The sequence below is a fragment of the Hippocampus comes genome, unplaced genomic scaffold, assembly GCF_001891065.2.
Source record: "Hippocampus comes isolate QL1 unplaced genomic scaffold, H_comes_QL1_v1.1 scaffold198, whole genome shotgun sequence".
NCBI classification, from domain to species: Eukaryota; Metazoa; Chordata; class Actinopteri; order Syngnathiformes; family Syngnathidae; genus Hippocampus; species Hippocampus comes.
In genome coordinates, this window is record NW_017804974.1 from 381,935 (window position 1) to 396,795 (window position 14,861).

At 42.2% G+C, this 14,861-nt stretch overlaps 2 protein-coding genes across 4 annotated transcripts; both read right to left on the reverse strand.

Moving 5' to 3' along the window:
- Positions 1 to 3,458: 3,458 nt before the first annotated feature.
- On the reverse strand, positions 3,459 to 6,527 carry LOC109529188 (retinal cone rhodopsin-sensitive cGMP 3',5'-cyclic phosphodiesterase subunit gamma-like). The gene is made up of 4 exons (XM_019892431.1): positions 5,729 to 6,527; positions 4,074 to 4,182; positions 3,961 to 3,995; positions 3,459 to 3,885 (listed from the first exon to the last, which is right to left on the reverse strand). The coding sequence occupies exons 2-4, from the start codon at positions 4,178 to 4,180 to the stop codon at positions 3,809 to 3,811; spliced, it is 219 nt and encodes a 72-aa protein (XP_019747990.1). The 5' UTR covers positions 4,181 to 4,182; positions 5,729 to 6,527; the 3' UTR covers positions 3,459 to 3,808.
- A 2,310-nt stretch (positions 6,528 to 8,837) lies between these two features.
- On the reverse strand, positions 8,838 to 13,642 carry LOC109529174 (ras association domain-containing protein 8-like). 3 transcript variants are annotated; one of them, XM_019892417.1, is made up of 6 exons: positions 13,396 to 13,642; positions 11,429 to 11,556; positions 10,121 to 10,488; positions 9,844 to 10,039; positions 9,511 to 9,767; positions 8,838 to 9,350 (listed from the first exon to the last, which is right to left on the reverse strand). In XM_019892417.1, exons 2-6 carry the CDS (start codon positions 11,529 to 11,531, stop codon positions 9,162 to 9,164), a joined length of 1,113 nt encoding a protein of 370 aa, XP_019747976.1. In that variant the 5' UTR covers positions 11,532 to 11,556; positions 13,396 to 13,642; the 3' UTR covers positions 8,838 to 9,161. The 3 variants fall into 3 exon arrangements, with proteins under 3 accessions (XP_019747976.1, XP_019747957.1, XP_019747966.1); XM_019892398.1 differs by having other exon boundaries at positions 9,844 to 10,488; positions 13,396 to 13,636; XM_019892407.1 differs by lacking the exon at positions 13,396 to 13,642 and adding an exon at positions 12,825 to 12,892 and having other exon boundaries at positions 9,844 to 10,488.
- Between the last annotated feature and the right edge of the window lie 1,219 nt (positions 13,643 to 14,861).

Sequence of the window (14,861 nt, forward strand, 5' to 3'; positions counted from 1 at the left end):
ATTGTCCAAGAGCTTCTGTAACTTCGTCGAACTTGGAACCAATTTTAACCTTTACAGTGACTTTTCTGTCAAGCCAGTCCAATCGGAATTTATTCTTGACATTTGAGTCAATTTCTAGGATTGAAGACTCCTGATCTTTCGTCAAAAATTTCATAATTCCGCTCAAAACGATCCGAGAACAATGAATTTGCGAGACGAAGAGGCCGCCATGAATCAGGTAAAACAATATGTTACATGCAATTTGATTGGTCCAATCGCTTGTAGTTAACCAATCGCTGGGCCGTATATAATCGAGCTAAGACTCCCGCAACAAATAATGCCGTCAATGATCTGATTAAATGAAGCTTTCATACACGTCCAATCGCAGGACTGTTTACAAACGGAAAATAGAGAGACTGTTCGGGAGAGCTCGTGAAAACTCGACGATAAGGTATCTCACCGCCCCTAAATTTTTCTCAACGGATTTAGACGATTCACAAAAATGATCAATTTAAGAAATAAAACGGCGGATTTCCGCGGATCCGCGGAAAATTGCCATGTATGTTATAGTGGACCAACATTCCCTGGAAATTTGGGCACAAGAGCAATCCTGGGATCAGAGTTGCCACACGCGTACACAGTACCAACCAAAATCTAGTTTAGGTCCATTTTGACAGCAATCGATTGATGATAGTGTTGCTGCACTTGACTTGAAAACGTAACTTAGTCACTTGAGTGATTACTTGCTTTAAAGGTAACAATTGTAGATTACAAGTTACTGTAATGATTACATTCAGCAGATACCGACAACCCCGTTTAAGATACAAATGACATCCGGTTGCTTTTAAGAGTAACCTGCTGCTTTTTTTTTGTTTCTTTTTGTTATCTTATTGAAGCCACTGTCAAAACTCTATTGATCGCACAGAGTATACAACAAATCTTAATATTTTCGTTTTTAGCAGTCACAAACCTAAAACAGAAATATCCCTCAGACAAAAATGTGAATTTGAATACTCCCACAATGTATTTCACAATGTTCTTTACAGACAGTCTTCCTTTCCTGTGTGTTCTGTAATGTAGTTATTTGTTTAGTGACTTTAGTGAGTACTAGTGTGAGGAATTTCAATATCTCGGCTTGACAGTGACTAACAATGGAGACCTCAAAACAGAGGTTGACCGTTGCCGCGCCCTTGCAGCCTCTGTCACGCAGTCCCTGTGGAGACCGCTGTGGCGCCACCGGCACATATCCCGGGAAACAAAGCTCAGAGTCAACAATGCCTCAGTCATCTCTGTCCTCCTCTACTGCTCCGAAACCTGGCCACTGAATAGCACTCTTGCGGCCAGGCTTGATGGGTTTGACTCCAGGGCCCTCAGGAGGAATGAAGGTATGTCGTGGACTCAGCACATCACAAATCAGACTCTAAGAGACAAAACGAAACGACCACCAGCCTCCCGTCTCGCAGCAATGTGCCGAGTGCGATGGTATGGCCATGTCATCCGCCTGCCCCAGGAACACCCAACCCTCACCATCTTGGCCTTCAACAACCCAGCAAGCTGGTTGGAGACGACCCAGAGGTGCCCCCCACACTCGCTGGCTGGATGTAATAGACCTGGACCTTGAGGCCTGCAATGTGACCCTGGCACAAGCTCAACATCTTACCCACAATAGACCCAGATGGAGAGACCTGGTTGCAATGTTTGGCTCTACGCACCATTAAGTGCAAGAGGACTAAATAAAAAGGAAAGCAAGAAAGTGTGAGGAATCAGGTGTCCTTCTGTATCTTCTTATTCATTATTTTTTACATTACAATATGTTCGTCAGGGAGGCACCATGGCTCAGAAGAATGTGCTGTGATTTTGCTAAGTCTATGGATATTGCAGTTTTCCAAACACAGTGAATATTGTACTTTGTACAGTAGTTGGATAAAGAAAGGAGTGTTAAATTGTTGAGTGGAAGAAAAGCGAGAATGTGGTCATGTCAGCAACACAGTGTAACCTGGTTAGTATATCCGCCTCACAGTTCAGAAACCGAATCAGATTTATTGACCATGTATGCAAGAAACACACAAAGAATTCACTTCCCAGTTACATCCTGTTCAGAGGAACATAGACAAGACTGGCATGGGTGAAACAGAATGAGGCGTTTGTCAGATGTCATAGGTTTAATTCCGGGCTGTGTGGAGTTTGCATGTTCTCCCCGTGCCTCTGTGGGTTTTGTCTGGGTACTCCGGTTTCCTGTCACATTCCAAAAGCATGCATGGTAGGTTGATTGAACACTCGAAATTGTCCCGAGGTGTGATTAGTGGTTCTCTGTCCATATGTGCCCTACGTTTGGCTGGGAACCAATTCAGGGTGTACTGCTCGAAGACAGCTGGCATAGGCACCAGCACACCCCCAAGCCTTGTGAAGATGAGTGAATCGCACTGATAGGTCTCCATGTTCCTGTATGCTCATTCTGGTTAAATACAGTATATACTGTATTTTAGCAAATGGAATATTCCAGTCCACTTTCAATCCAAATCTGTATATATGTAACTAAGCAGACCCCGTCAGTTGATTTACTCAGTATTTATGTAACTTTTAAGGAGTATTTAAATCGAGATCAGACATTTTAGATAACTGTTATGTAGTATCTGGAGGTTTAATAGGAGTTTTGTCATTCCAGACAGTAGATTTAGGAGTATTTATGGAACAGAGATTTCATAAATTGATTCACTGCTCTGGGAATTATTCATTCATGGAACAGAGATTTCATAAATTGATTCACTGCTCTGGGAATTATTCATTCATGGAACAGAGATTTCATAAATTGATTCACTGCTCTGGGAATTATTCATTCATGGAACAGAGATTTCATAAATTGATTCACTGCTCTGGGAATTATTCATTCATTCATTTTCCGATCTGCTTATCCTCACAAGGGTTTCGGGGGGTGCTGGAGCCTATACCAGCTGTCTACGGGCAGTAGGCGGGGGACACCCTGAACTAGTTGCCAGCCAATCACAGGGCACACAGAGAGGACTCACACTCACACCTAGGGACAATTTAGAATGTTCAATCAGCCTGCCATGCATGTTTTTGGAATGTGGGAGGAAACCGGAGTACCCGGTGAAAACCCACGCAGGCCCGGGGAGAACATGCAAACTCCACACAGGGAGGCCGGAGCTGGAATTGAAACTCTGCACTGTGAGGTCGACGCGCTAACCACTGGACCACCGGGCCGCCACCCTGGGAATTACTGACTCTCATATGTTGACATTTTGATTGGATTCAGAGGATTTTAAGAACTCAAATTGGCCTCTGGCACTATAAGTTTTGGAATGACAGCATGGATGTTTGATTCAAACCATACGAGAAATATAATGATATGTACATACATGAAAATGGGCAAATTTTCTCAGTCCAGGGGGTGCTGAAACACTCCCACTGAAAATGGTTCACGTATCCATATCAAACAAATAAAAAGTGAGTCCCACAGAAAAGGTTATTCAAATATGAATTTATTACAAGTTAACATTAAACAGCACAGAAGCATAGATTTACATTTTACGTGATTCAAACCCAAGCAGGAGTACAGTGTGTTACACTTTTACAAATGCTGGGCTAAAGAAGGACAACAAGGTACGATACTCCTAAAAGCGACTAGAAAAAAAAAAAGATTCTTAATGTTGAAGCTGTAGCAAGCAGCGCAAAATGTGAAATGTTACACCTCAAGATCTTCCTCCATTTCACAGTGTCAGCTGTTCCCATTTACAACCCATACCAGCTTTCCAGCAAACATTCGAAAGAACAATAAATCTGAATGAATTGCGTTTTGGTGGCACAGTCTTTAGACAATCCCAAACTGGGCCAGATCACTCAGCTCCATGTCCCCAAAAGCCTCCCAGGGGCAGATGACTTCTGCATCTAAAGCAAAGCAAGAAAACACATGTTCAAACAGTGTTGGTCGCTACTTACTTATTCCAGTGATGGGTACTGTACCTCTGATGCCATCCATCCCAGGAACATCATCAAATCTAAGAAGAAGATTTCACTATATAATTTAAAATGTTAACATTGTAATGATCCGTGACTTGTGTTGACTGTCAACTTACTCCTTCTGTCCAGCTTTGGGAGGCTTGCTCTTAAACAGTCTTGTCTCCTTCTCCTTTGACTTGGGAGGATTGGCATTGGCGCCCTCTGGTTCTGCCGCCCCATTCATTTCTAGGAAACCAATAAATTACTGCATTATTTCCCACAAATACAGTAAAACATTGAATGAATGGAACACACTTTTGTGATAAAATAGGTCCAAGTCAATACACGGCTGCCGTCATTTTGGCATACAGTACATGCCCACGTTTGTCCACTATTACAGTATATTCCCGTAAAAAGCTGCTCTAAAAATACAGTGTACCAAACCATTTTACAAACAAGTTTTTCTAAGAAGTCGTGTCAGGGGTTGTCACGAGTCATTTGTATGTTTGGCAGTTTTTAAACACCGGATGTCCTCCTTATGCGTGCAACAAAGCCGTTTTCTGTGGGTGTTGAGGGTGGTGTTGGTGGTGAGTGGGGGGGTTCTCCACGTTGACTCGGATATGAACCCCAACCACAGTGTCCAAAGTCAGCAGTGTCACCCACTGAGCCACCCAGCCTCCCTCAACGTTTTCTAAAAATGTTACATTCAGGGCGCTATTTTCATCTCCAGTTCAAGTTTAGTGCGAAGGCTAACTGTGCACGTATGGATGGAGTTTTCTTTTGGTATTTTCATAGACGAGTGTAGTTAGAAAGGGATGCTTGCACGGAATCCCCAAAAAGCGAAGGAAACGGATCCTCTAATTCCTTTTAATTTCAGCGCAGGCAAAGCACGCGGTCTACACAGCGAAAGTAATGAACACACCCGCTGGAGTCCAGATAGGAAATAAGATGCACACAAAGTACGTTATAGAAACTGCAAGATCCCCCCTTGTGGATAAAATGGTGGTCACTGTGAAGTGTGCACTTCATCTTCCACCACAATCGTGCGTCTGTGTGTGATAACCCTTCACGACCATCACACACACACACACACACACACACACACACAGTTGTGACACAGCAAGACAGAGTGCTTCTATTAATTCAAAGACGATAATAATAATGCACTCAATGAATTAATTTATTGATTTGTATAGTGATTCAGAGGGTTTGATGTACTCTGTTGTCATATTTATTCATGAAATACAATTCCATCCACCACACACGTCTGTGGAGCTCAGAATATGTCTGCCTGCGCTTCGATCAAATCTGCCAAAATATCAGGTGTGTTGAAGACATGAAAAAGAAAACACCCTCAGTGCACTGGAATGCCCAGCATGGAGCAATGCGGTCTGCCAAATTCTCAAAAACAGTAAACCAGACTTTCCCTGCAACAAAAATCCAGATGCGCCAGTTTTTACGCCAAGCACACGTGCGCTATCTATGAAAATAGAGTCCTAAATATATAGTACCGGTACTTAAACTTCAAAATGTGAACCTGTCCAAAGTGTCGACGATTTTCACCTCTTGAGCCTGCCCAAATCCAATCTTCAAATCAGTCTGACGTGTCAAAATAATTAACCCGTAGGTTTGGAAAACAACCCAGCATTTAAAGCGTTGACCTGACGAGTCATAAGTCCGACGCCCCTCCACTATGTATTGACTGGGATAGGTCAATTGTTTATCTGTGATTAAATTTCAAGTCACTCCAAACTTCAGTAAAACTCATAGGACAATGTAGCAGGAGCCTAACCTGTATGTCAGTTTGGGGTTTGGTTGAATCCAGAAGAAGATGCAGTCTGGAAGGCCTGAGAAGAAAAAGATGCAAAACAAAGAGAAGTTTCTCTTTCTTTTTGCACTCCCTGTTCTGTGCTTTCATTGTGCCGCCCCCTTTATATCGTGGTCATACACAAAGCCGTTAAGAGAGCTGAGGCAGGGATATTGTCATGAGGGATTATCTTCAGAATTTGAGGACAGTGTATACCTGTGTTGCAACATGTGCCTCATCTGTTCATTCATGTTAATTTTTCATGTACACAGGCTTCTTATTCTCACTAGTAATTCTGCTTCAGTGCAGCATGATGCAGCACAAGCAGTATCCGGTAAATATTACTGCTGACTGCAGTACTCAATTTAAAATTTTATTGTGGTTGTAGAATATACAGTAGTATAGTATTGGACAGTGGGCCCACACCCTACAGCAGGAGGTCCCCAACCAGGGGAAAATTTAGATTTTTGTCTAATTATTCAATTTTGAAGGCGAGCCTCCTATCATGATTTTACTTACATTGTGTAAGATAGCATCATTTTCATCATGTATGTATTTGTGTTAGATTGACAGTAAAAAGATGAGTGGGGCGTTACTTATATAGGAGAACTTTTCGACATTTAGTACTCAAGGCACTTTACACTTTTCCTCATTTACCTACTGATGGCACTTCAGGAAGAGCAAATGGGGGTTCGGTATCTTTCAAGGACACCTCAACAAGATCGCAATGGCCATGGATTGAAGCCCCAACCTCTGGAATGGGAGATGACCACTCTCCCACTGAGCCATGCCACACTGAATGTTGGTTTGCTGTTCAACAGTTTTGTGCCATCCTTGAATGTTTTTATTTATTTTTTATTTTTTGCAAGAGAGCCCTTTGCACTTTGGTGATGTACATGGTACGTGGTTATTTTATAGTTTGCTTCAAACCCTTTGTTGTTGGGTGAATGTAGTGGTATGTAAAATGGAGAAATCTCATGTGAAAAATAAAATACATTAAATTGATGTATTTGGCATTCCGCTTGCATTTTGAATTTTTGTCCATATTTCCAATGGTTCAATGTGGTCCCCCAGCAGCACTGATGGAAAATGGTGGGCCCCTACAGGATTTAAGTTTCCCATTCGTAGTGTAGGGCTAATTAGTTGCAAAATTCTACTGGTGCATTAGTTTTTTCTTCTGTTCTGGCAACTACAAACAGTTGTTGCTTTTCATTGTTTATACTGTTTTGGGCAGCACAGTGGACACGTGGATAGCACATCTGCCTCATAATCCTGAGGGTGGGGGTTCAAATTTGGGTGCCTGCCTTCCCGTGTGGGGATAGCATGTTCTCCCCATGCTTGTGTGGGTTTTCTGCACTACTTCGGTTTGCTCTGACTTTCCAAAAACACGCATGTGAGGTGAATTGAGACTCTAAATTGTACATAGATGTGAGTGTGAAAGATTGTTCTTATCAAACAGGCCCTGCGATTGGCTGGTGACAGGTCCAGGCTCCAGCTCACTGTGATATAAGTGAGGAAACATGAAATAGAAAATGAATGGATGGATTCATTGGTTTGTTGATTCTTCTCGTTCTGAATGTTGAAGGAAAAGAAAACTATATTTTGACTCCTCCAGTACCCTATTTTCAAATTAATCAATTGCCCTAAAAACAGTATCCTGAAGCATTTAAATTTGATTAGATTACAGAACATTTGATCATATAATATCTGGATATTGTCAACCAAAAATGATGCATTCATTTTACAAATTTAATCATGAAATTTACCAAAGCTAAATCACGGGTGTTTAAAAATTAAAGATTGTAAACTTATTGCAGGTGATGACACACAGCAAGGCAAACAGAATGTTATCCCCGTCACAAACAGTAGAAAATCTGGAACATGCTGCTAAGTCCTTAACTGGATTACACAAGGTGGCCTCTTCTGTGAAAGTATTATGCATAGTTGCATATTACAATTCATACATACTGCAGTACCTGTATTTAAATGGTAAATGGGCTGTCACTTGTATAGATTTTTGTTACAACCTGAATTTGGTCCGAAAACAGGGAGAAATAATCACGACAATAATTGTGCTGTTTCCTCAGCAGACTTTTCTTGTGTGTACGATTTACAGTACATTCCAAAGAAAAACGCCATATTAAATCGACATTTGCATGAAATAAAATCATACATTTGCAGTCAATTCTCTCTTAACCCAATGATTTCTGCTCAACAAGAAAAGGCACCGTTATGTTATCCAAAATGTCTAATAGTCAATGTAACATCAAAAACCTTCCATCTTCTCATACCAGTGGAACTATGCTTACATTTAGCTCCTAATTACCCCATGGGGATAAATAAAGTTTTCTGAATCTGAAAGATTACTACCCCTAGTTTACCAACCTTCCTCTATTAGCAAATGGACACACGCACACACACACGTGCACACACACACATATGCATGTGCGCGCGCACGCACACACACACACACACACACACACACACACACACGCACACGCACACACGCGCGCGCGCAGTCACTGACGCTTGCATGCGCTCACGCACGCACACACACATGAGTCATTGACTCACGACGTACGCACACGCACAAACACACACATGCACGCACACACACACACACGCACACACACACGCACGCGCACACACCCATACGCACACGCGCGCGCGCACGCACACGCACACGCGCACACACACCCGCGTACAGTCACTGACGCACGCATGCACGCACACACAGTCGATGACGCACGTACGCGCACGCACACACCACTAGTGAAAGGGGTAGTCCCCTTTATTGTGCCTGAATGTGTTGAAAAGACCTGCAAAATGCGCGGAGTGTCTAACTCAGGGGTGTCAAACTCATATTTGTCACGGGCCACATTGTAGTTACAGTTTCCTTTGGAGGGCCATTATGAATTTTGGAAACCCTATGAATGTTTAATCCCCTCCACATACAGTGTTACATACACAACGCACAACAAATTGACGAATAACTAGTTTTAAAATCAGAAGTCAAGAATAATGACTGTTTTGTGGATTACATATGACCATTTGAAATTTTGGTTCAGACTTTAGCAAGCATCATGGAACTTGACATGCTTGATTTGCTTTCGCGGGCCTCATAAAATGATGTGGTGGGCCAGATCTGGCCCCCGGGCCATGACTTTGAATCCTGTGGTCGAACTGATCATTTCCTGCCGTGGTACAAAATGACCCTCAGCAGTAAAATAATTGATATGCAAGATGCTGCAGAAGACAGCAATGAAGCTGTGGTGTTGCATCTCCAAATTTGTTGAGGGAGTGAATTTTGGGTTTTCATTAGCTGGAACATAATCAGTGAAAAGGAAAACATGAATAATGACATATCACTCTGTATCGTGAACGATCACAATTTCACATGTGTAATTGTTTAACATTTTCATTCACTGTAAATGGCACCGGCAGGCTTGTCCCCTTCCATAATGCCAGCATTGCGGAGGAAGGTTTCATTGACAGGCAAAGAGGTTGTCTGATCTACAAGTGGAGTGCCACTGGTCTGCTGGATGAAATGCTGCAAGTTACATTGTCTCAGCTCCTTTTTCAGCTCCTCAATTGTCTCCCATTTGCCCTAAAGAATGATGCAGATTCAATTAGCAAAAAAAACCTATTACACACATTCAAAGAATGGTCACAAAATGAAAAATCATACCCTAACAATGATGCAGATTCAATTAGCAAAAAAACTATTACACACATGCAAAGAATGGTCACAAAATGAAAAATCATACCCTAAGCTTGTCCTCTGCAGTTTGCAGCTCTTTCAAAGTACTTGACAAAGTATCATCCATTTCTTTGCTCTGCTGCATGCGATGGCTGAGCTCCCATTGCAGGGTCCTCAAGATCCCTTCAGAGTGTTGAGCATTCACCTGAGAGCTTTCAAGTTGCATGTTGCGCTCCAGATGTGACAAATGGCCCACAACTTCCTCGATCCGATAATTATGATCAAGTACCGATGTCTGTATCTGGTGTAGATCATTCTGCAATTCTGTTGTGATGAATGAATGAAGGAAGACAGTTTTGATTTTGAAGATAGTCCAAAAGGACAAACATCGGTATCCTACCTTGTTCTCTATCTAGTTGTTCCTGCAACCTTTCTCTCCAGAGCTGACTCTGCATTTGCTCTGCCTCATTATGTTCAAACCATTGTTCCAGTCTGTCCAGTTCTTCTGCATACCCTGAATTCCTTCCAGGAATCGTAGCAGATGCTGTTTCATGTTCCCACCACTCAGTCTCATCCTCAAGATCTTTAAGATGAAGCTGCAAGTCTTTCAGCATCCTCTGTTGCTGCAGAATCTGCCTAAATATCTCCTCCTTGGAGGAGAAGGAAGTGCCATTTACCTTTGGTGGGTCGTGAGGATCAAGAAAGTTTACAGGGGAAGCGTTCGGTTCACGCGGAGATTCCAGAGCCTGCTTTGATTTAGTCCTTCTGGATACTGTTGGCACACTCAGATGGAAGGTGTGAGTCTTCTCTGGCTCCCTGCGTTGCGAGGATTCTGATACTTGTGGTTTGAGCAGAGCCGGGTGAATGACTCTGGATTTTTTCTCTTGCCCATCACTCAGGCTCGGACCAGTCCGTCGCAGAATGAACTGGACCTCAGTGGCCAACTGTCCAAGCTTATTCAGATGCTGGAGCGGACATTCATCGGCACCTAACTTTCTTTCTGTGCCCCGTAATTTCGAGATGAGAATATAACGACCGGTTTGACCTGCGAAATAGATATCAGGTTAATGTAAGCCACAAATACAGTCATATGTAGGTGTGTAACCAAAAAAAAAAAAAAAAATCAAATTGGAAAATCTTTTGACAAATTGAATCGAATCGTTTCATTTCAAAATCGTTGCATCCTTGAATCAGACCGCAGCCCATGTATCATGGTAAGTATCAATCGTCTTATGAGAGATGCACACCAAATATAATTCGATGTAAATTGGTTTGACTTTGCTGATTGAATTGAATTAACTTGAGTAGTTTGTACTTTAGAGAGCTTTTAAATGTTGTAGCATATTAATAAACATGACCAAAGCTTCAGCTGTACCATATTGAATGAAATCGTAAGTCGACTAAATCGAACAAAATTGAATCGTTACATTTTAAAATTGTAACATCCTTAAATCATATCCTGCCCCATGTCTCGAAAAACATCAAGAGATGCACACCCCTGATACGTGGCAAATAATATGCTTCCAACCATAAAGGTCAAACACCATAAGCTTGGAGACACTAATGGACCTCCAGTTGGTTCATGTTTCAAAAGAAATTCCCGGAAGTATCCAAGTACGGTAAAAGACATTGAAACAATATGCACAACATTACCTGCCATTCACAAGAATTGAAAACACCACTGTTGTCAAACATAGTAAACCAATACAATGCTCTCCAACATTGTCTTAACAGTATTTGAACACAATTGAGAAACTTGTATGGCCAAGTACGTGGCATCTGTTTGGTACACTAAATTTGTGTCCAATTGGTTTGCAATTAATCATATTAATAATATTGCACGGTTTCTACTTAGCAGCGAGACCCTTTTACATGTTGAAGTAAGAAACACCTCTAGTTCCACGGTAATGATTATTTTTTTGAAAACAAATTTGCCGAAAAGTTTTGGTTCAGTTCGACGTGGGAAGTGTGAAGAAATAGCCTACCAATTGCTTGTGCGAGAGAAATGACAACATCCTGACAAGAAGTAGTTTGGGATATGCCACACACCACTCGGACTGTATCCTCCACCCACACCTTCATCTCCATCGTTGACACACAGCGCCGCCAGAATCTATGAGAACAGACCAACAGTTAGTGAAATTCCACCTCCCATCCATTTTTACACCACTTCCCAATTCACAAAAAGACTAACAACCACTCTCACACAGAGTTACACGACCACTGTGTGGGGGCGTAAGTGGTGAACCATTATATCAGGGGTGTCAAACTCATTTTTGTTGCGGGCCACATGGGAGTCACCGTTTCCCTTGGAGGCCATTATGACTGTCAAACCACATGAAGAAGTCAAGAAAAATGGTTTATTCAACTATTATTGAAGTGAGTGTTATGAGGAGTTTTGTAACAAGAAAATGATGACAATATATGTTATTTAGTACATAGGAGAATTGGAAATTTTACAAGATTTTACCAAGCATCAACCGTGGAAGTTGATATGTTTGATTTGCTGTCGCGGGCCACTTAAAATGATGTGGCGGGCCAGATCTGGCCCCGAGGCCTTGAGTTTGACACCATACACCATCCATCAGTGACCTCGGCAAAAGTCATTGTCTGTGATGTGAAATCCTTGCTGAAGGAGTGCTTGAAGTATGACATATCCTTGACAAGCCTTCAGCATACTCTTAAAAAAAAAAAATCTGAACAGTCTCCGTTAAAATCGAACAAAATGAATATGCATTCCCACCAGGTACGTCTATCTGTCATCCATGAGAACAGATGTCGGTGTGTGAAGCGTGCGGGGCTTTGTCTCTGTGTACACGTTTGAAGGAAACATGGAATGTAGCAGAACATGCCGACATTCCTGATTGACGAAGGCTGCACACTTATACTTCGACTTCATTCACAGTATTCAATAACATCCTGGGTGGCATCAGAACATTCCAGAAAAAAAGTAGTGGACATCTCATGAGAAGTCATCTTCAACTATTGCAATTAACTCCAGTTAATTTTTGATTGGTTGCTTTTCAACAAACCACCTCAATTCTTCTATCTTGTTATAAGATGAAATATGTTTGTCAGTCAATGATCTATGTTTGTAACTTTAAATTTCAGTTGAATGAATTGCCTTTCATTCCTCCATTTTCTAATCCGCATGTTCATTGACGCGGATATTTATTTCTGAATTAAGTGTTGAGGTGGCAAGAAAGAGATTGACTTTTACAAAGGAACCATGATGTTTTGCTCTTTGTATGTTTGGAGAAATGCATTCACTGTTTTGCAAATTTCAATTCTGATCTGAGAAATGTACCAAAGTGACTGCGAAAAACGGTGAGACATGAAAATACATCACTGACACAATTGTTAGGATAATTTACAACATACAGTCTGAATGACTAATATGCTGCTGTTCCTGAACACCATCCATCCATTTTCTAATCCGCTCATCCTCACGAGCGTCGTGGGTGTGCTGGAGCCAACCCCACCAGCCATCTTCAGTAGGTGGGGGACACCTGGAACTGCCTGCCTGCCAATCACAGGGCACACAAAGACAAACAACCATTCATGCTCACAATCACATGCTCGCGGCAATTTAGAATGTTCCATGAACCTGCCATTCTGGAATGTGGATGTGGGAGGAAAGCGGGGTCCCTGGAGAAAACTCACGCAGGCATGGGGAGAACATGCAAACTTCACAGAGGAAGGCCAGAGTCGGAACCGAATCCTGCACCTCCGCCGACGTGCTCACCAGTTCCCCACCGTGCCGCCCCGAATTGTTTAATGATCGCATACTTGAACAGTACTTTTCCCTCTCCACACGGTTTTAGATTCTTCGACCAAAGTTGGGAATGCTGTTGGTGGGTGTGGCATATTTACAGTATTTTTGTCACTTCAAAAAAAAAAACATAATGTTGAAAAACAATTCACACCAATTGCTAAGAAAGTGTACATTTACCTCTTAGTTTCAGCCACTTGATCATTGATAGTCCTGATCCTGTGCCTGCTGTCCTGTCGTTAAGTTGGTTTGTTCATGGACAAAGAAGGCCTCACATATTCAGCTACAGATTCACTCCAGCTTAGGAAGACAAATGAAGTGCAGGAATGTGGACCTGCGAGGTGTTTTGTGAGAAAAGTGATGTCATTTGTGGGAGTAACCTTGGTGCATGCACTGTTTAAAGTTTTGAAATTTTCTTGTCATTCAAAATCTCAAGATCAGATTTAAATTCTACAAAGAACATAACAAGACTATGAAACTTTATGAAACAAATGTGTTTGTCGATGAAACCATCTTTTCTTTTCTCCTCTTTGGTGTGTGTCTGTGTGGTGAGGACCGATGGCTCTGTTTTCCTGCAGTACTATGCAATTATAGTGGTAAACAGAGATAAGCACTGTTGGGGGAAGAGCGGCCTCCCCTTCCCCGCGTGTTCGTTGAATTTCGGACGAGGAGAATGTTGGTAATCCAAATAAAGGCTGGAGGCGATGAACAGTTCCTTCGAAGGCTTTTAATTTATTTTCTGCAGTTTACGAATCAATTCGGGCTCCTAAGGGGTCCAGAGTTCAATCAGGAAGCGTAAAAGAAACACATTCATGAGATTATATAGAGATAATATGATAATGAGAGGCGGGGAGGTACGCCTCTCAACCAAATGCCGGAAACAAAGAAAGTAACATGTCATCTGACCCGGTGTGGCTGGAAGAAGTTGGGAGTGGTGAGGGGAGACCAGACCCCCACTACCCACCATTTGGTGTGATGGCAGGAACACAGATACTTGAGATAACAGTTCCTCTTTTGATGTTAAACATGTCCTATGGAGGGGGGCCCTAAAAGTGGTGGGGGTCAAGGGGCACGAAAGGTGATTGTAAACCCAGTGAGCAGGAAATACCTTCAACAGCATTCTACATTGTTTCTTTCAAGTGTCTGAACAAACACAACTAACAGAGAGGAGTAACCATCAAATCTAACAAAGAAGAGAGGAATAAAACAAGAGTATTCCAATTCTACGCCATGATTGTTACAAGGACGCCAAGCTACGCTGTGGGCATGGGAAGGTTATACAGCATGACTAAATATAGCCCTGTTCACACGGCACACTTTTGGTCCGACACTGCACCGAAATATTTTGTTGCGATATATTTTACACCGGAGCAAATTTTGTGGAGCGGTCACACGTGCAAAGCCGCTGAGCGTGACAGCTCCGGTGCAGCGTTGGAGCAGTTCCACTTGCGGTCACACGTGCACTTTCTGCTGCGGACCAAAACGACAGGAATGCAGAAGTAAAACAGGTTCGGGTCGGGCTACTCTCTCGCGGACTTTTATTTATTTTTCTTTTAAGAAATATTATGGCGGACACTATTGTGTCCTTGTTCAGAATAGATCCACTTGTTGGCAGTTGTGGTTTAAAACAAACAATTTGGATAAAA

Bases quoted from the DNA above. Each gene is read 5' to 3' on its own strand.
- LOC109529188 (XM_019892431.1), bottom strand. From the start codon at position 4,180: ATGAATGGGGCGGCAGAACCAGAGGGCGCCAATGCCAATCCTCCCAAG. The intron at 3,996-4,073 runs GTAAGTTGACAG...TCTTCTTCTTAG, and splicing joins CCCAAAGCTGGACAGAAGGA to ATTTGATGATGTTCCTGGGA. The intron at 3,886-3,960 runs GTACAGTACCCA...GCTTTGCTTTAG, and splicing joins TGGGATGGATGGCATCAGAG to ATGCAGAAGTCATCTGCCCC.
- LOC109529174 (XM_019892398.1), bottom strand. From the start codon at position 11,531: ATGGAGATGAAGGTGTGGGTGGAGGATACAGTCCGAGTGGTGTGTGGC. The intron at 10,489-11,428 runs GTAGGCTATTTC...TCTATTTCGCAG, and splicing joins TTCTCTCGCACAAGCAATTG to GTCAAACCGGTCGTTATATT. The intron at 9,768-9,843 runs GTAGGATACCGA...TCATCACAACAG, and splicing joins ACAACTAGATAGAGAACAAG to AATTGCAGAATGATCTACAC.